This window comes from Leptinotarsa decemlineata, unplaced genomic scaffold (assembly GCF_025532065.1).
Source record: "Leptinotarsa decemlineata unplaced genomic scaffold, Ldec_3_MD MMD2_tig00026369_RagTag_RagTag, whole genome shotgun sequence".
NCBI lineage: Eukaryota > Metazoa > Arthropoda > Insecta > Coleoptera > Chrysomelidae > Leptinotarsa > Leptinotarsa decemlineata.
Window position 1 is genome coordinate 4,250,098 of NW_027412709.1, and position 21,888 is coordinate 4,271,985.

At 34.2% G+C, this 21,888-nt stretch overlaps 1 protein-coding gene across 1 annotated transcript in view; it reads left to right on the forward strand.

Moving 5' to 3' along the window:
• The window catches only part of Dhc62B (Dynein heavy chain at 62B), a 123,007-nt gene that overhangs the window by 36,478 nt on the left and 64,641 nt on the right, over positions 1-21,888 (forward strand). The window contains exons 9-15 of the mRNA XM_074185272.1: positions 867-1,062; positions 1,205-1,462; positions 3,804-4,068; positions 8,975-9,324; positions 13,956-14,351; positions 14,533-14,861; positions 19,882-20,489. Of these exons, the coding sequence (XP_074041373.1) occupies positions 867-1,062; positions 1,205-1,462; positions 3,804-4,068; positions 8,975-9,324; positions 13,956-14,351; positions 14,533-14,861; positions 19,882-20,489 (2,402 nt within the window). The remainder of the gene's footprint in view (positions 1-866; positions 1,063-1,204; positions 1,463-3,803; positions 4,069-8,974; positions 9,325-13,955; positions 14,352-14,532; positions 14,862-19,881; positions 20,490-21,888) is intronic.

Below are 21,888 nucleotides of genomic sequence, written 5' to 3' on the forward strand. Positions count from 1 at the left end.
GTACAATCATGGAACGTACGAATTGGGTTGCAAACTCATGTGGAGATGCATCACTATGACGATGCATCATTTTTCGAGTCTTTACATCGAGTTGATCAAGCTCCTTCCGAGCCCACTCCACTACTTCAACCGAATGGAATGGTAAGCATATTTGTAGCAGCAACTTTGTTTTTCAATTTCTATGACCAGATTTGTCAGAGTTTGTTCCGATACTTGCCGTAGAGAGTTATTTACTACTGTTTCCTATTGTGAATGGCATTATTTCATTTCGAAGTGAGTATACGTCTCTCCGGCATCCAGATGGCCCAGGATGCTTTCCTACGAGCTGTATATCCTCTCCATGATCTCCGCATCGTCTTCTTTGAAGGCGAACTGTTGCAAATTCATTCTGTCACGGATTTCATACTGACAGGCGATATTATCATCATCATTATTATTTTTTTCCTAACATTGCGCTGGTCGGGTCCTATTCCCCGAAGCTCCAATACATTCGAGAGGGCGCGCCAGCATTATCAACCGCTTACTCCACATCGTGGGGTTAGTGATTGTCGAGTCCGAGAATCATCCACCCTAAGCTAACGCAGTGTGCTAAAAATGACAGCCTTCTGCATTTGTCCGGCTAAAATTCCTTACTTAGTGCGTGATCTTAAGATTCAAGTGTAGAGAGGGCATCATTCCACCATTCCATTATTGTTATTGTTATTGCTATTATTTTTTCAAGCCAAGGTTGTGTTAGTCAGGCCCTATCCCGATACATTCAGGAAGGCGCTCCAGCATTATCAACCTACAACCACTCTCCTCACTGTGGGTGGGGTATTTAATTATTGTTATTATTATTATTATCATAATTATTATTCATCACACAGGTTGAAGATCAGATGGTTATATCTGTAAGAGATCAGATTCTTAAAAGTTTCAAAAGCTACTTGGTAACGTCAAGAAATCAGTGGGTACAAAAATGGCCTGGCCAAGTAGTTCTGTGCGTATCCCAAATGCATTGGACTCATAATGTTCACTTGGCATTGAATAGAGAAGACGGGATGACACTGCACATTCTGTTCGGTACGAACTGTTAGCATATTTTAATTTATTTGAATTTATAGGAGAATGATTACAGAGGGATTGGTGTAGAAAAATTATCATTTCAATAACGTTCAACGTATTCAGAACTCATGTCTGAAATAACTGGTTTTTAACATTTCAGATACATTGAGGACACAGCTTCAAGATATTGTTGGTTTGATTAGAGATCCAACTTTGACGAATCTATCAAGAATAACCATTAAAGCTTTGATTGTAATTGATGTTCATGCCAAAGATGTGGTAGAAGAGTTGCTTTCAAAAAAAGTAGGTAGTGATAAAGAATTCAAGTGGCTTTCTCAGATGAGATACTACCTGGAAGATGATGAAGCTCTTGTCAGGCTGATAAATGCGACTGTCAAATATGCTTACGAATATTTGGGTACGTAAGTACTTCGATTGATTACACAGGTCTGCAAAAAAAACTTAAAAAAAATGTTTTGATTTCGTTAACTGATCTTCATGTAGTTTTTTGCGCTGATTTCAAAAATGACATTTGTTTTTATCTATCATGTGAGGTTTGCCTACATAATAAGGATGAAATAATTGAAAAAGTACAAAAAAAACGAGGAATTGTATATTTATTTTTATTATTTTAACAATGCCACATAGCTAAACTAAGCCATCATCGTAACATTCCACCGACCTTGGTATCTGCGTTCCATTTCTTTTATGTCTTGATGGAACCGTTCTCCTTGCTCCTCACTTACAGCCCCTATATTCTTATGTCAGGCCCAACGAAGACTCTTTCTTTCAGCTTAGCATCGGATAGACTAGGAAACTTTTCAGAAATATACTTGAAACAATCTCCTTCTTTGTCTTATGCTTTTACAAACTATTTCATCAGCCCCAATTTGATATGGAGTGAGATTCTTTTTGGATCCACTAAACTTTGTTTTTGACCATTTTAACTCCAGGAATAAGACCCTTTCTTATTGGTCACACCTGCTTGACATAGTGTTGTTTTCTGTCACGGCTATACCATTCACATAGGAAACATGGAATCTTAGTGTAACCACTTTGTTTACCTAGTAACATTGAAATAACTTTCAAGTCCCCACAAATGATCCACTTATGATCAGAGTAGCTGAGCTTATTAAGAACAAATTCAAGATTTTCGTAGCATTCTTTCAAATGGACTGAGTGTCCAACAGGCACAGAAGCATATTGGTTCCCATTGTGAAGAAGTACAACTTTCAAACTTCTTTTTGATGAATCGATAAAAAGTCTCCATTTATCTGATTCATACGTTATGTTGAACATTTCCATGACGCCGGGTATATTGTTGCAGAAAACTAGGTCACCGTCTTGTGTAAAAAAAGGGACATATTCTCTTTATCTAAATCGGTACCATAAAAATGAAACACCGGAGGCTAACATATGTCTTTCTTTAAGTCTAAGTCAGAAACATCGAACTCATATCGAACCTAAAAACCCATTTAATAAGAAAATGTCAGGTGAAATTTGTGACTCATCTATAGGTGATAGAATTTTTTAAATATTTTTTCCATAATCTGCACACAAAGTACTGTTAAAGTCACTAGTTGAATATCCTATAATTTTTTCATCGCAGACCTGTGTTATCTTACATAATACAATACATAAAACATATTTAAATTTTTCTAGATTTTTTTAATATGTCGGTACAGACTGAAGAAGAAAATACAAGAGAAGATTTTTTCTTCTTCACCCTTTACCATATGGTTTGAATTGTTGACAATACTGAATGACTTTTTAAACGGTTTTACTTAGCTTGCCCTGTTCGTTTGTTTGTTTATTTGTTTGAGTCCAATTTAGTAATTGAAGAAGATGCAATTTAGTAATTGAAGAAGATGCAAATGCAAGATGGTCGCAGCTACAAAATGGCGGATTATCTATTTTTCAAAACTACCTCAATATGGGTATCGAATGATAGGGCTTGACTAGTAGGAAAGTACTACACTTCGAGAAAGATGCAAATTAAAGATGGCTGCAGCTACAAAATGGCGGATTACATATTATCTTGTAATACTGATGCTCTAAATGAACTAAACAGAATGAGAAGAATTGAGTAACAAAATTAGAAACTGAAAACTCGGCAATAAAATGAATATAAAAAAATTATGTTGAACGGTTTTATCGAGAAAAAAAAGATTTGAATAATATACTAAAAACAAAAAAATAATTTGAAAGGTCCTAGGTAACAGTCATTACACCACCCCCCTCAGTAATATACGGTATTCATGAGAAGAAAACCAATAATATCGTTGTGGGTAGTATTCACATATTCACTCAGGTTACGCTACGCTCAACGATTTTATTTATTTTTTCTGGCCAATACCTTAGATTGCTGAGGAGAGTGGTGTGATGACTTCTACCTAGGACTTTCTGAATTATTTTTCAGTTTTCAGTAGATTATCTATGTAATTTTATGTCAGTGAAACCGTTTATTATGGACTCTTTTTTTACTCATTTCATTGAATAATTTATTTATTGTTGATTTTACATATCTTGTTCATAGAAGAAGACATTTCGCAATTTGTTTAAATCAGTCACATAAACATAATAACAAATCATTTTTGAATTGATTCAAAATTTGCGACAGCGGGTTGAAATTCATAATTTATTTGTAACAAGTACATGTTCTCTTGAAATTTATTCACTCTTTGATTTTTGTAGATGTATCTATATATCGAGAAGATAAAAATGAAATTTTCTTTATATTGAAATACAAATATTTCTAGGTAATTCAGACCGGTTGGTCATAACTCCCTTGACGGACAGGTGTTACAGAACTCTTATAGGGGCTTACCACCTGCATTTGAACGGTGCACCAGAAGGGCCTGCAGGAACGGGAAAAACAGAAACCACCAAAGATTTGGCAAAAGCTTTGGCAGTGCAATGTGTTGTATTCAATTGTTCCGATGGTTTGGACTATAAAGCTATGGGAAAGTTTTTCAAGGGACTAGCGTCTTGTGGCGCATGGGTTTGTTTCGATGAATTTAACAGGTACCTATCAAAGAAAAACTGTGTCATGTCTCATGCTGTTTCGTAATTACACTTATTCGTCACTTTTATTGAATGAATAAAAACACTTTTGTCTAATTACTACTAGTTAATTTTATTTATACGACCGGTTTCGGGTTTAACCCCATTATGAAGTATGAAAATAAAATGTGAAATCTGAAAACTCGGTCATATCGGGACTTTTTAGGTGAGATGGAAGGAGAGGGTGACAACTTTAAAATTCAACAACGCTAAACTTATAAATTCAAGAGTGGAGACCTTCATAAGTCGAGTTGCTCGTTTAGGGGTATATATTTTTTGTTTTTAATTGATTTGTTAATTTCCATGGCTTTCAAAAAATTCATTCTTTCCCTTCATTACAAATGTTTAGGATTTTGAGGTTATCTTTACTGATCGTGTGTTTAGATTCTTGAAGATGTTCATACATTGTAGAATTTTTGTCTAAACAGACGTATTTACGTGTTTGAAGTGGCACCCTGGTTCGTTCAATTACCTGTCCTTCCAAGTTACCTAAAAACTCCCGACATAACCGAGTTTTCAAATTTCACATGTTAGTTTTATACGTAATAATGGGGTTGAACCCGAAACCGGTCGTATGAATAAAAATAACTAGTGGTAATTATCCTGAGGTGGGTCAAAGGGCTTTTCAGGAGTAAAGGTAATCGCATTGCCAACTCTTTAACCAAGGAAAAGGCTGGACTAAGAATTCTAGGACCCAGTGACACCTACGGCCTGTTGACTTCGACAATTGCGAAACTAGCCAAACGTCACACCCATGCTCAATCCCTAAAAAGATGGGATGGAATCAAAAGGAAGCAATCTTGCCAGGATCACTCTGGGCGACCCCGGAAACTGGCGCCGAAGAAACATCTGGCGATGACCAGAAAAAATCTACGCCTAACAGTAGGATTTCTGACTGGCCAGTGTCAACTAAGAAAATACCTCCATAATATGGGGCTAGTAGACACCTCTGTGCAGATATGTGAACAGGAAGATGAAACTATCAGGCATCTCCTATGCGAGTGTCCGGAGTTATCGTCAATAAGAGAGTGTGTGTTCGGCGAGTCTTAGCCTTCACCTACCGATATGAAGGAGATGTCTCCCAGTGACCTGTTCACCTTCCTGTAAAGTACAGGATGGTCGATGACCTAGGAGGACAACTTCTCGGGAGGATGTACAATGGGTCACATGTTGGCTAAGTGCTGAGGGTCTTCACTTCCCCTCTCTACTCTACAGATACAGATAAAAACTCCCGATACAACCGAGTTTTCAAATTTCACATGTATGTTTTATACTTGATAATGGGGTTAAACCCCAAACCGGTCGCATAAATAAAATTAACTATTGGTAATTAGACAAAAGTGTTTTTTATTCATTTCATTTTTGCTGCCACATGCCAGCAAAAAATAAAATCACGACCCGAAACATCAAAGACACCGACGGGAGTGAATTTACTTCTGTTTACGTATGTACGGTGGCCAAACTAACCTCAGTATAGCTGAGGTACTAGTCAATCTAATAATAACACTGGTGATCTTCAAACATGACTCAACCTCTGACGGAAGCAACAATTTCTTTCGAAGATTCGAAATAGATGAACACTTCAATCTAGCAGACCATCATAATAATCTTCATGCAGTGAATTACCACAAAATAAATAGGTCATCAATACTTATTCGTTAATTAAATGATATAGATAAACTACTTTATCTAAATTCCACTCACTTAATGTAATGATATTAATACGACCAAGGTTTCGGTTTTTATCTTAAGTATCTCAAGTGTTAAGATACTTGAGAATGGTGTAAAAACCAAAACCTTGGTCGTATTAATATTAATACATTAAGTAAGTGGAAATTGGACAAAGTATTTTATCTATATCAATTAATTGAAGATGAATTTCCACAAAATAAATAAGTCATCAATATCACAAACTTATTCGTTACTTGATTAAAATTATTAACACTGGTCATCGTAATAACTAAAGATTTTTACTGTATGAATTCTATTCAAGATGTGTTTCGCTACAAAGTAGCTTCTTAGTTGAACTGGTTTTTTCAACTATTTTTCAGTGCATTTTATGAAAATTATAGAACTGCTTAAGAAAAACAGAATTCGGGATAGTAGGCCTTGGTCGAATGGCACTCGAAGTACCGAAGGTTCCATTTCTATGTTTATTGAAAAAAATTAGAAAATATACTGAAAAAAGCTACTGGTCTGTCATTTTTCAGAACTTCAGCATTCTCACTTCAAAATTTAGGACGGCTGATGTTTGCTTCAAGACTACTTGATATAAATTGAGTGAGGTATTATTTTCCGCACAGATTAAATCTTTGGGAAAGAAATCTTTTGGATTTTTTCATCTTTCAATGAAAGCAAGCAAGTAATTGATTCTGATGTGTAGATCATGCAAAAAGTTACTTCCAGACATAAACTGGAACAAGAAAATCCCTTTCGAAACAATTACACGAAAGAAAACGTAATTTCACATGAACATTGAATTATACAAAAAACACTTTTTCCTATTCAGTTTGTAATAAAAAAATTCCTTAAGGAAGTGAATAATATAGCATAAACAGGATTTCTATACAATATAGTATATTTCAATATTAAATTTTACAAAAAGGATTTGAAGCTTCATATCTTCTATTAATTATCTGCGAGCGCTTTCGATAGTTGGTAGTACTGTCATCTTCTAGGAACTCCTCAAACTCATCGCATCGAGGAGTGTCTAGAAGATGACAGTACTACCAACTGTCGAAAGCGCTCGCAGATAATTAATAGAAGATATAAAGCTTCAAATCCTTTTTGTGAAATTCAATATTGAAATACTGAAAATAAAGAAAAATTAGTTGCATCATTAAAAAAAATATATAGTATATGTATACAATATGTATACTTTTTTATAAACATTGAATTGCACGAAAAAAAAGTACTTTCATATGAATATTGAATTATACTACAAAAACACTTTTAGCTATACAGTTCGTAATCCAAAAATTCGTTATGGAATTGAATCAGATATCATCAACAGGATTGCTACACAATATTGTATATGAAAGAGGTAACATTTCACTTACATAGAACACTGTGATTTTAAATGACGGACATGGCGGCATGAGACCCGATGAAACAATAAATTAATGAACCTTTTTCCTGAAGTACGAAAAATCACTCACTAGTAGCGCTAGTAGCTCGGTAGGGACAAACACTGCCTAATTCTCATATAAACATATGGTAAAGTACAATTAAAAAATAATGTTTTTAACAGAAGAAGATGTTCCTGGAGCAAAACTAAAATTTGCAACTGTAAAGGATAACACTGTTAAAACATTAAAACGTTAGCTTGCATGCCGTAATTTAAAAGTAACTGAAAAAAAAAGAGAATTAATAGACAGGTTAGTATACAGATTCTAGTAGTAGTAAAAGTAGTAGCGGTAGATTCAAACTTTAATAAAAGAAATTTAAAATAATTATGAATTTCAGATTTATTTCCGAGTAAAATATGAATCAAATAGATGGTAATGAAATAAATTTAATTAAATATAAAAAATGAATATAATTCAATAAACGATTGAGGTTATGTCTCATTCTAATCAATGTTAATTAACTATGAAAAATTTACTATTCATTTCAAGTGTAGATTATACATATGAATATTTACGTTTTCTTCCAGATATCGATTATCCGATGTACAATTCGCAAATATTTGTTGGCATTATACCAACACAAAATAATTTTTTATATCAGATTTGTATTTTTAAATAATAAATTAATATTACGTAAATAATACTGTTTTACTTGTGAATAGTTTATGTTTGCCCCTACTACTAGTGCTGCCTCTCGTGACATGTTCGCTGTACTATTCTCAGAAAAAATGCTCATTCATAACATTACCACTTCATGTCACGAATGAGTTGAAACTACTTATGTCACGATGACAGTTTATAATGACATTTATTCTACAATTAATCTCTTCCAAAAATATATCCCATTCAGTTTAAACAAGGTTCCTATGGCTGGAATTGAATGATATAAGCAAATGTCATTACTTACTGTTATCGTGACATGAGTGGATCCAACTCATTCGTGACATAAAGTCGTAATATTATGAATGAATTGAGTGTTTCATCTTCTATCGTAATCCAGATTGGTGCTGAGAAGGCAATATGGCAAGTGTCTTATTCATTGAAGATGACTGTGTTCTAAATCAATTGAATTTTCAACTCTATTTTATGAGATACTGTATTATGTAGGAATCCTATGAATACTATCTGATTAAATTTTATGTGTTCATATGTTTATGTTTTTGTTTAACTACTTCAATGTATGTATGTATATGCCCATTCACACCAAATTTTTATCGCGAAACAAGTATTCACTTACTTATTGAGCATCTAGTTATTTATTTGAACTTTCAATTCGTACTTTTCAATAATATTTATATTTGGATCTTAAATAAATAACATATATCATTATATATACTAAATTCCATAACGAATATTTGGAGTACAAACTGAATAGGAAAAAGTGTTTTTGTAAGATTCAATGTTCATATAAAAGTAGTTGTTTCAGAAGTAATTTTTATTTCGTGTAATCCAATGTTCATATGAAAGTAGTGTTTCGAGAGGATTTTTCTTTCAGTTCGTAACTGACAGTAACTTCTTTGTATGATCTACACGTCTCTGTAAAAGTTCACTTCGAAATTGGTTGTACATGTCTATTCTTTGGAAGTTCTTACATTTTTTTTTGCAAAAAGTTGGATGAGTACCAAAACTTAATATAGTATTCCGAAATCAAGAACATATTCGAGTACATCGATATCAAAATTTTGATATTGACCGGTATAAACTGTAAACTAAATCATTTATGATTTGGATTTCAACAGAATCGACATCGAGGTGCTTTCCGTAGTAGCCCAACAGATACTTTCAATAGTCCAAGCCGTAAGGGCCCATGCGGTGAAATTCAACTTCGAAGGAACAGAAATATCACTCAACCCCGCCTGCTATGTTTGTATCACCATGAATCCGGGATACGCCGGTAGAAGCGAGTTGCCTGATAACTTGAAAGTACTCTTTAGGACCGTCGCCATGATGGTACCGGATTACGCCATGATAGGAGAAATTTCCTTATATTCCTATGGGTTTGTCGATGCCAGAAATTTGTCTGTCAAGATTGTCACAGTTTACAGACTTTGCTCAGAGCAGCTTTCGTCTCAGAATCATTACGATTACGGTAAGCAATCAGAATCTAATCGCTTGAATAACGGGAATCAATGAAGTCGCTCCGGAGCGCCAATTGATTTTTGTTGTTTTATAATTTTATGATTTGTATTTTGGAAGTGTTATTATATACTTCAGAAATTTATCCAAATTAGTTCATGACTTTCTATTTTGACCTTTGCAGATCTAGTAGGTATTCAAAGTAGATTACTAAGGTGCCAATGCACAAGAATTTGTCAATCGATAATTTTCAAAATTGTCAAATGTCATAATCTGTCAGTTGTAGTAGAGAAACCCAAGAGGGGATTTTGGGATTTAGTTGAGCACGACCGATTAACATCCTGTTGAAGTCCTCCAACATATATGAGCCGGGCAAGTAGTGCAGAACGTCAGATTTGCAAAAAAAATCGAGCGCGTCAGATTAAGGTACAGTGGGTTAATTTCGAACTAAAAATAGTACATTAATCAAAATCTGACCGAAGTAATTAAAATCCTTCATTACAATTAGAGCGTTCATCATGCATTACCCAACAGTTAACAGTTATTAGAATTTCTTGTTACAGATACGGAAACGGTAGATGATATACAAAATCCAATTGAATTCTTAGAAGGCGAATTTAACGATTCTGCTGATGGGCGGAAGGTCGTGAAACAAATTTTTCATACATATATTTTATTTTCATATTTTTTCTGAATGAATTATACCTTTTGATGTTTGATTTTTTTCTGGCTGTTATTCGTCAAATATTATGTTGATTGAAACAAAAAATTTACCAAAATAATTACCGAAAAAAAATATTTTCAGGACTTCAGAATAACGATACTACCATAAAATGTCAAATTTTGTGTTAGTATGACTGAAACATCAGGCTTTTTTTGGGTTCACTCAACATTCTCTCTGAATATCTGACGCGCTCGACAACAAATAGGTTTTTTAATTTTTTACCCTTCTGAGTCATACTGCACCACACAAATCTGCAGATAATCATACACACTACCTACGTTTCGCGATGCATCAGGTCAGCAGAAAATAATTTGGACCCTGCAAGTGTACTGAACATGTCAATAGTAATAGAAAACCACCTTCTTGCATGACGTTATTCAGCTGCTCATAGACTATATAGAAGCGGGCGAATGGGGGGTCATCGATCAGTTAGGTATAGCTAATGTAGTAGCGTAGAGAGTTGGTGGCTTCAAAATTTTACCATATTGTAACGAATTGAAAAATTAACTGTCCTAAACAAATTTATTTTAACAAAATTTCACTATCACAAGTAATTTATATACAACACTCAGCAAGTCAATTTATCTTCACTGTTCGAATTCTTTGTGAACCGTTCGATTCGCTTTCTGAATAATGCAGACTCCCTCTATGGACGAGAAGCAGGGCTTATATACAGGTAATGATCGTTCTAGATTTATCTAGAGGTCTCTGTACTCGCCTATTTTTTTCGCGGCGGTTCGCGATGAGTCATGTGTTTGCTGGCTGAGATATAGGTCAGGGCCGGCTTCAGATTCATTACAATATGTTGAGGCTGCTCTCATTGAGGAGTGTGTACTCCACCCAAAGAAAACTGTTTCGCTTACTGGGTGGATATGATGGAGCTGATCTTTCAGTTTGCCATGATTTCTGTTTCATCCCTTCCATAACTAATTCATTGATCTTGCCCAACCTATAATCACCCGTTGAATTATTTTCGTGTTATTTTTGTTGGCGTTGGCTGATTTCAATTAGTAACATTTGTTTGTTTCTCCTGTTCATTCTATAATAATACTAATGATCCTCATTAATAATTTCTGGTAAAAATGATAAGTCAGTAATTGTACTACATAATATACAGTGTGTCAATTTGAAAACTTCCCACCCTCAATATCTCCCTTCCAGTACATAATATGAAAAAATGGTCAGACAGGTCAACTTTATTTGCAAGGGGGACACTCTGAATGAATATTTTCAACCCTCGGGGTTCAACCCCCTAGGAGGGGTGGATGTTACCCTCAGAATTTCAAATGGAAAGGGGGGTCAAGTGGCACATCATTTTGAAGGGCATTCAATTCGCTTGCCGACGGTGCCCTCATTTATTATTTTCCGATCAGCACTATCCGAAAATGTAGTTCTAAACTAATAGAAGTAATTAGAATTGGCCTATACTAAAATGCCTGGTTATCAAGTTAGTATGCAAAGAAATACAATTTATTGACTCTCTTATAAGTAAAACTTGTGATGACGGGTCAGCTTTTCAACTTTCCATCAAGGGTAAAATTAGACAAGCCTCAAAAAATTTACATTAATTAGTTATCTGATTTCGGTGACTTTCATTTGGGTTTATTATCGGATTTAAAACTCTTATCCCTTTTTTGTTACTTCTGCTATAAAAAGTATCGTTTTTTGAGCAAAAAAGGTGTTCATCGCATTCAAGCCATTTGGTAGTACTATCATTTCAGTTTCATTTGTTGAGCTGATCAGCGATACCTTAGAAAGTGTATAAATTGTAAGAATGGTTTACACTATCCAAGACCGAATTGAAATAATTTTTATTTATGGAGAGGTGGGCAAGTGCGCACGAAGGGCGGCATCTCTTTTTAATGAAAGAAATCCAAATCTTAATATAAGTCACCGGTATGTGCTTGATTTGGTGACAAAGTTTTCCGAAACTGGTTCGGTGAAGAATAAAAAAAGGAATAACCCCAGAGTACTGAATGAGGATGCTCAAATTGAGGTGTTGGGAACATTTGCTGCAGAGCCGACTAGCTCCTTACGATCAGTAGCAGAACAGACGGGAATGTCACACGAGACTGTAAGGAAAGCACTGAAAATGCACAAATTTCATCCATATAAAAAGCAGATTCTCCACGAGCTCCATGAGGATGATTATGACAGAAGAATAGAATTCTGTGAAATCATGACTCTTCGAATCAATGCTTTACCTAATCTTCTGTTCAATATCTGTTTCAGTGATGAATGTTCATTTTTCCTGAATGGCAATGTTAATAGGCAAAATTGTCGCTATTGGAGTGACGAAAACCCTCACAATTTTCGAGAAGGACATACACAACACCCACAAAAAGTTAATGTTTGGGCTGGTATTCTTGGAAATGCCATTATCGGACCTTTATTTTTTGAAGAAAACTTGAATGGTGATCTGTACCTAGATATGCTTCAAGCACCTATCGATCCACTTATAACTCACGAGCTCGAAACTCAAATTGATGCACACGGTAATTTACTGTTGCAGGAAGATTTGTTACATTTCCAACAGGACGGTGCGCCACCTCATTATTTTCGCCCCGTCCGACAATGGTTGAACGAGCGATTCCGGGAGAGATGGATTGGCAGAAGGGGATCAATTGAGTGGCCACCGAGATCACCGGATTTGACTCCATTAGATTTTTTTCTTTGGGGATATCTCAAATCTGTCGTTTATAAAACACAGCCCACTGATATGGATGACCTCAAAGGACGAATTACAGCAGCATGCCGGTCAATTAGTGGTGAAGTTTTCCAAAATGTTCGAGAGGAGTTCGAAAACAGACTGTATTACTGTTTAGAGCAGAATGGACAACATTTTGAACATATTATCAGATAAAGCGTAACAAGATGGTTGAAATTTGTTTTTTGCAATTTAGTATTTTTTGTTTGCACTCGATGCGTATTTCGTTAACTAAGTAGTTCTACATTCCTCTCACATCCACGAATTCGAATATTACTCAAGGGTTGGAACGATGCTACCTAGTACGATGCTCACCTTTTCCAATAGTCCATTACAATCATTTGTTTTGAATACCAACCTGAATACCAAACATCTAGTGCGGGCGAGTTTTAATCATTTATTCTTATTCACTTCTAATCACCGTTCGTTTGGAACGTTATTGTTCAAAAACTGCTCATCAAAAACTAATGAAAAAGGTATCATTGGCAAGAGAATTGAATGCCCTTCAAAATGATGTGCCACTTGACCCCCCTTTCCATTTGAAATTCTGAGGGTAACATCCACCCCTCCTAGGGGGTTGAACCCCGAGGGTTGAAAATATTCATTCAGAGTGTCCCCCTTGCAAATAAAGTTGACCTGTCTGACCATTTTTTCATATTATGTACTGGAAGGGAGATATTGAGGGTGGGAAGTTTTCAAATTGACACACTGTATGTAAAGGGTGAAAACAATAGTTTGTCATTATTGAATAAAAAAGTAAGGAATGAAGATAAAACATAAATATAAGAATGTAAATATCATCAGTACATAATAAACAAATGACAGAATTAAAAAAAAACGATGTTTCGATATCACCGTAACAGTCTTTCGAACTATTGGAGCATTTTTTATTATTCTTGAATATTTTATCTGATTTCGATTTCTTGATTGAATTTTGCAACGATGCTGTGTACGGTAATCATGAGTTTAAGTATTCGTTTGATTCAGATGATCGGAATAATATTCATCTATTTCTCTGTATTTCTCTCTTTGTTGCTAGTATATCTTTTGCTGCATCTAGCCAACTATTGAGAGTATTTGCTCATACATCAACTAATACAAATTCATTGGTTACAATTAATATAACCTTTTCATTTCAATTAATATAAAATGTGAATCTGAAAATCCTCATTAATCATCCAAATTATGATTTGTATAATGAGTGATATTTCAGGAATGCGGGCGGTCAAGTCTGTTCTGTCTGCTGCTGGAAACAATAAAAGAAAATACCCTAATGAAGACGAGGATATTCTCCTGCTTCGCGCTATTTTGGATGTTAACCTTCCCAAATTTCTGAATCATGACCTACCTTTATTTGATGGAATTATTAGCGATTTGTTTCCTGGGGTAGTTTTGCCTCAAGCAGATTATACAAACTTGACGGAAGCCATGATCATATGTAGCGAGAAAAGGAAATTGCAACCCAAAGACTCTTTCCTTGTCAAAATTATCCAGACGTACGAAATGATGATAGTTAGACATGGGTTCATGTTGGTGGGATATCCTTTCGCCGGAAAAACTTCAACTTTGAAAGTTTTAGCTGATATTTTGACACTGATGAACAAAAAAGGTATGTTTTCAATTCTGTGGTGAATAATCTAATAGTGTAAATTTATATAGATATATATATATATATATATATATATATATATATATATATATATATATATATATATATATATATGTGTGTGTGTGTGTGTGTGTGTGTGTGTGTGTGTGTATTTATATATAAAAATTTCCATTTCCTATAGGACTTGGTGAAGAGAAAGTTCAATACCTGATCCTAAATCCTAAGGCGATAACAATGGGTCAACTTTACGGTCAGTTCGATCCAATTTCTTACGAGTGGTTCGACGGAGTTGTAGCGACTGGTTTCAGAAACTTCGCTACTGATCCTTGTCCTGACAGGAAATGGATTATTTTTGATGGACCGGTTGATGCGGTGTGGATAGAGAATATGAATAGCGTTCTGGATGACAATAAGAAGTTGTGTTTGATGTCTGGTGAAGTTATGTCAATGACTAACTCTATGTCGCTTATATTCGAGGTTATGGACTTGGAGCAAGCGTCTCCAGCAACTGTAAGTATTGTTAACTGAAGCGATAGAAAAAGCAATTTTCATCTCTCAGTTCACCTCTCAGTTATCATTCCACGCAGCATGGTATGCTTATAATTAGGGAATGACTACAAAAAATCATACAGTGATATAGAGAAGAAAAATTATGACATGAAATTCTGAAAAACGATAAAATGCAGTTAGAACTGGAATTGGTTTCAACAAATTTCAAATGAATGCAGTTTTGAAGAAAAAATAAAATAGATTATTTCTGATAAATACACATTGACAAAAATATCTTTTTGGAAAAAACAGGTGCATCATTGCTAAGTTTGTTACTGTTGAAGATACGTAATCGGTTGAATGGACGGACCAGTAATATTTTTTTTCTATTTATTGAGATGCAGAAATTAGAATAAAACAGAGTATCGCATTTTTGAGTAAAATACTTTTTTTCTGATATAAGACCCTGTATGTAATATTTTCTCGTTTGAAAAATTAAGTTGCAATTATGAAACCCTACCTATAATAACTTTTTTCGTGAAGTAGAGAATAGGGGATTTATGAAAGCTCAACTAATGAAAAGTACTTTCATTGATCCTAGAACACTGATACATAAAATTTACGTATCTAGGAAAATCTAGATGAAAGTATCTCAATATTCTAATAAAAGGATGGAAAAAGTCACAAAAACGATTCATTAATGGAAAAATAAAATAAAATGATGACATAAAACTATAGTATGACCTTGGTAATGACTAAAATCAAATATTATTATTATTTTATAAAATATATATACATTGAGTGAAACACTTGGGGCAAATTCTAATTGTGTGTTTTCCACGAATTGGTTTATTGCACTTCGAACAACATGTTGTCACTTTTTTTTTGCTGTTCAACACAAGTGGCAGTATTTTCTTGGGCCTTTTTGGTTTCCCATTACTGCCATTTCGTGATCCCCTTTTTCCTTGTCTTCTTCCAATACTTCAGAAATGATTTTCCTTAGGTCACGTTTCATGTTGGGTGTATTTTCTATACGTAAAGTTTGCTGAGGCATGAACACACTTCTTTCTATCGGCTTTCCTCTATATGAAATAATATCATTACAATAAATTATGTAGGAGTTTATGATGTCCATGTTTATCATCATATTACAAAAGAAACACATTGGCCACCTTCTTGTTTTTCTGCAGTATCAACTGCACCTTTTGTTGAATTATAAGCGTGTATTATTTCTGGTTTATGGGTATCATTATTGATTATTCCAGAAGTGTGCATGATGGACAATTTTATTATTTTTTTTGGCTTTTATGAATCCAAAGTACTGTTTTTGCTGAAAGCGAATATTGAGGTGTTTATTTGACGGTCTTTTTTATTTTCTATGAGTGCTGGTGGAATTTGCGGCTTATTTTTCGAATTGTTTCGACTATTGTCAGCTTGTTAGATCTGGAAAGCAATCTATCAGTCAAGGGGACATTAGTGAACCAATTATCCGAAGTTATTTTGCGATTTGATCCAAGAATTGGACTTGTTAGAAGTTCTACGAAATAATCAGCTAGATAAAGTACATTCATCTGTGTCGATTTTCCCAAATAAGGACAGGCATTAATTAGATATTTAGTAGAAGTGCCATTCAATAATACTATTTTTAGTCCATATTTTGGAGGTTTATTTGAAATTTACATTCGAAAAGGTCATTCGCCTCGAAATACAACTAGTCATTCATCTATGGGGACATATGAACCAGGTTTGAATTTGGTTCGACATTCTTCGATAAATTCCGTCCAGATTTCGGATATAGGAGCAAATACTGAAAGTGCACTTCGTTCAGCCCTCGTCGTCTTGTCATCAAACTTTAGGGAAGAGGTTAAAAAATCAAATCTCACTTTAGTCATAGTTGCCCTATAACGAGTGCCACAAAGGAAATTATCAGACATGATTTAAGACGACAAATGATTATCCTTCATTGCCGCAAGTATATAAATGCTCTATAGTGCTTTCAGTTCTTCTAGATTGGTTTCTGATACGTTCTTCGATGGGAATTTATATTTTTTATTGACCCTATTGATTTCTTGATTGGTGTCGTGAATTGTTATATTTAACATTGTGTTGGGGAAAAACATTTGAAATATACGTATAGGATGCAAAATATGTTTTGCTTCAAGGGAAGGGCCCTGTCTTTATGTGGATAACATTTATCGCAGGTGTTTCTTCCGTTTCCTAAGATTCTGTAGTCTATTTATATCCATTTTTGCCTTTCATAGTTTTGCCTTCTTGTACAATAATATAATCGAGGTCCTCTTCTGTTGTTTCTGGAGAACGCTAAAAATTATTCAATAATTGGTGAGAAAAAATCCCAATGAATATACTACTTACCACATCTTGAAGAACCGAACCAGAAGGCCTTACTGACTCTGAGATAGTTTTCGAAAAACACTAAAAATAATGGAACATCGAAAAAATGTTGGAGATTTGTCACTCTTTTATAGATACTTTCACGGGAGCTGTTCAAGTGACTTGGCACATTTGATTCCACTAAGAGCGGTACATATCAGAAATACGTGACGGACTGTGACTGCTCATCGTTTTGAGGTTCAACTCAGTAGACCTCGAACATCACTGTTTAAAAACCCTTCCATTTGGAGAACTGCGTTTATGTGGAATGAACTTTCTGAGATCGTTTTTCCATATAAATTTGGTCTTCAGCGATTCAAATCGCTACTTTCGCACAGACACCGCTCTTAGTGCATGTTTTTGTTCTTGAAAAAAAACTCTGATTTTAATGAAAAAGATGATAATTGAATAGAACTGGCCGATACTCGATGAAAATTCATTAAAAAAAAACTAATCAATATAGCTTATTGTATGATTTTCACTATAAAAGGGTTTTACAAAAATCGCGACACGTGTTTCGCATGAACTGTTTATGCTTGAAGAAGCTATTGTATAGCGAAACACGTGTCGCGATTTTTGTAAAACCTTTTTATAGTGAAAATCATACAATAAACTATATTGATTAGTTTTTTTTAAAGTTGATGTCCGTCTGCTATAAACCCTCATAACTAGTTTATTTTGCAGTTTACTAAATGAAAGGAAATATACTTTCATAATAAGAATATTATTTCTGACCTGGAAAAAATAACATACAAGGTCTTCCATCTGCTATAAACCCTCATAACTAGTTTACTTTTCAGTTTACTAAATGAAATGAAATATACTTCAATAATTGGAATATTATTTCTTACCTAGAAAAAATAACATACAGGATCTTCCATTACAAAACAAGATACTTCACTCAAAAAGTTAAAAAAGTGATCTTCAATTGTTTTTTCATTATTGAATTTTAATGAGTGTAAAAAGTACTCTTAGTTTACCAATTTGACCGATTTCGTATCTTCAATAATTAAAAAGGTACTTTGGATTAGTCTGTATATAAAGTGAAAATTTGTTTTGGAATTTTGTTTTTGTACATACCATGTACAGTTTTTATTCGTCAATTCTTTTTATACTCTCGGTCACTTCCTCCAATGGTGGATGAGTATCGAAAGAAGAGTGCACTGAACCTGTTCAGAAGATTTCACATGTTATTTCTTTCTTCAATCTATCTTCAATCTATCTAGATTGAAGGATACTCTTGTTTCTCTTATTCTGAAAAAAACTTGATACACATAATATGGAAAACTATCGTCCCATTACCTTGTATTCTGAATAGTCGATGCTTGCACAACTTCTGATTTTTTTTGAATGCAAACAGCTCGTTTTATACTAAACAGCGTTGTCTTTGTGCTGGGCTTTCCATAGTTAGTGCCATTTACAGCCTTCATAGAAAGATTGTCGATGCATAATCCAAGCGGAATATTCTGTGACCTAAGTCAAGATCATACATGAGAAGTTTCTCAATAAACTCAATCTAAACGGAATTCTAGTGAAATCCCACGAGTGGTTCAGAATAGTTTTTGAAAGCAGAACTCAAAGGGTTGAAATCAGCCACACTAGCGCATATAAAAAATCTATATGTATTTCATCTTCACAAAAATATAATATTAGTGTACCTCAAGGGTCCGTTCTGGCTCTCATGTCATTTATCATTCATAGTTTTACCTGAAACATTCACTCGCCAATAAGGTGACAACACTATTCTACTCTTCTCAGATGCATCAAAATTACAACTCCAAAATATAATATTTGATACTATCAATATCCTACAAAGTTGGTTGAGCAACAACTTGTCACATCTAAATTCTTTTAAAACAAATTACGTTACATTCCATACTAGTTACAGTTCCAAATTACCTACCAGCATTTGAATTTGTGTGGTACTGCTATTGAGCTTTGTGCCTCTTTTGAATTCTTGGAAAATTTTCTTGACAATGATCTTAGTTCCAAAATACATTGCAAAAGTCTCACCAACTTACTGAACTCCAAATGTTATCAATTAGAATGTTAAAAAGTGTATTGAACACCGAAGATCTACTATTATTCTATTATGTACAAATTCAATACAGAATTAACTACGCAATCACTATCTGGTGTACATCGCCAGTAGCTAAATATATTTTCATTGCGCAAAAACGAATAATTCGTCGTATAGCGAATTCATTGTAGCTGCAGTGATGTCGAAATATCTTCAAGAAACTTAGTAACCTTTTTTTTCGTCTCCATATTTTGAAAGTCTTACCAATGATGATATTCATACATATATTACCAGAAAAAAATGGAATTCCACTCACCAACATCGCGTCTAAACCTTTGTCATAACATGATGTGATTATATAATATTCTTTCAAATGAACTGAAAATTTCTCACTCAATTTCACCACGTATGATATGAAAGAGTATCTTGAATATTGTTGGAATCAATTTTTTTTTCTTATAATATACTGTGTTTTCTGCTATTATTCATACGACAAGTCTTGACTTGTCCTATGGCTTTCAATATGCTTACATAGCTGATAAGTAATCTATCTATCGTAAAACATTGCCTATGAATAATCAGCTAATGGGGTGAACAAATAATATTTATTGAATAAATTATCCCTTGTAGGTATCGAGATGTGGTATGGTGTACATGGAACCAGCCACTCTTGGTTGGTTACCCTTCATTCAGTCTTGGATTCCAACTTGCAATCCTCTCTGGTGTGGCGAAAGAAAAGAGTATATCTTAGATTTGATCAACTGGGTGATACCACCTAGCCTCATATTCATCCGAAAGAATTGTGTGCAGTACTGCACTCCGGGCGAAATAAGTTTGGTGAAGAACATGATGAATATGATCGAGATGCTTTTAGACGATGCCTGTGCAGGAAGTACTAAAAAAGAAGAAGAAGCGAAATATATGGAAGTATGGATTCAAGCTACGTTTCTTCAAGCTGGTGTATGGGGACTTGGGTCTATTCTCGACACGGACTCTAGGGAAAAATTCGACGACTTCTACAAGCAGCTGTGGAGAGGACTTCTGGAAGATTTTCCTTACCCTGAATCCTTGGAGAAACTTGAAGTTAGTATTCCGACGGAAGGACTCTTGTTCGATTACGCATACAATTACAAGATGAAGGGTAATTGGAAATTTTGGCCGGAATTGGTCAGAAATGAAAGGGTAGACGAATGTAAAAATATTCTTCAAGCTCTCATACCAACAGTGGACACAGCCAGGTAACATATTTCTGTTGCTGCTTGGTGAAAGTTTTCACTTTTATCATAGAAACACATATCACAATAAGTTGTTACGGAGTTAAAATGAAAATTTGCAAACAATATCGAAAGGTTGAACTTCAAAACAAAAATAAAACACTGTTATCGATATGAGGGAGAAATAAATAAATTTGTGTAATTGATGAGTTGTTTATTTTGTGGAAATTCATGATCACTTTAATGAAATGGATGAAAACACTTTTGTCTAATTTTCAACAGTTATTTTATTTTTACGACTGGTTTCATCCCATTAAGTAGTTTTTATTTATACTTGATAATGGGAAAAAACCCGAAACCGGTGGTAAAAATAAAATAACTAGTGAAAGTTAGACAAAAGTGTTTTCATTCATTTCAGTAAAGAGAAATGAATTATTCAAAGTTGAGATGAAACATATTTGTTTTTCAAAAATATAATCACCTCGAAACCTTAAAAAAATTTAGGGGATTTTTTAACCAAGTACATATTTCAATACGATTTCTCTTCACTGTTTCACTACTTGAATTTTTTTTGATCTACCGTAATGATATGATAAAATTATTTTTTTACACACTAGAACAGAATATTACTAAAGTTTTTTATCCCAACACCAAACCGTTATTTCAACACCTTGACACGTGTTTCGATTACCACGTGATCATCTTCAAGAGGAAGATCAAACCAATCATACTTAGAAAGTTATTCTTACTCCTTCTAGGTACCTGCGTCTTGAGTGTCTTAAATTCATTTCACAATATTACCTTATCTAGTCTATTTACAGTGCATCACAAATACAGTAGAACTATCAAAAACTTTTCGATCATATATTCAAATGGTGAAATTAGTATCCATATTCTATACAAACTGTTGTTTATAATTTTTTTGTGGTAGTCAATTTTAATTGAAAACACTATTTGAAATGCATGAGTTAAGGGATCAGAATTTGCGTCAGGCGAATTCAATTGGACATACTATTCTTCTCCTTTCATTCTGTTTCCTAATTGTAAAAAGTAATAAATGCCCATTATAAATGCAAAAAGCCAACAGAGTGCTCGAACAAAATTTCGTGATTTATCGCCACTAGCCACAGCTAGTATTGGCAGGTTTATCTTAGGCCTTCCTATTTTTTTTAACGCAAACGGGTGGCAAACATAAGATTTCATGAGCGTTAGGGTCTTTTTACCTGCAGTGGCGTATGCTTGGGTATTCAATCTAAAATACGTGTTGAAACTAATAACTATGTTAATTTTTTTATACACAACTGGTATTAACATATCATTTCAATTGAAATATTCACATAATAATAAATAGGTGTGTGCTTATTCAAAAAGATATTGATTATAAACAGAAATTTTGGCGTGTTATCATCAGATAAATTCGATG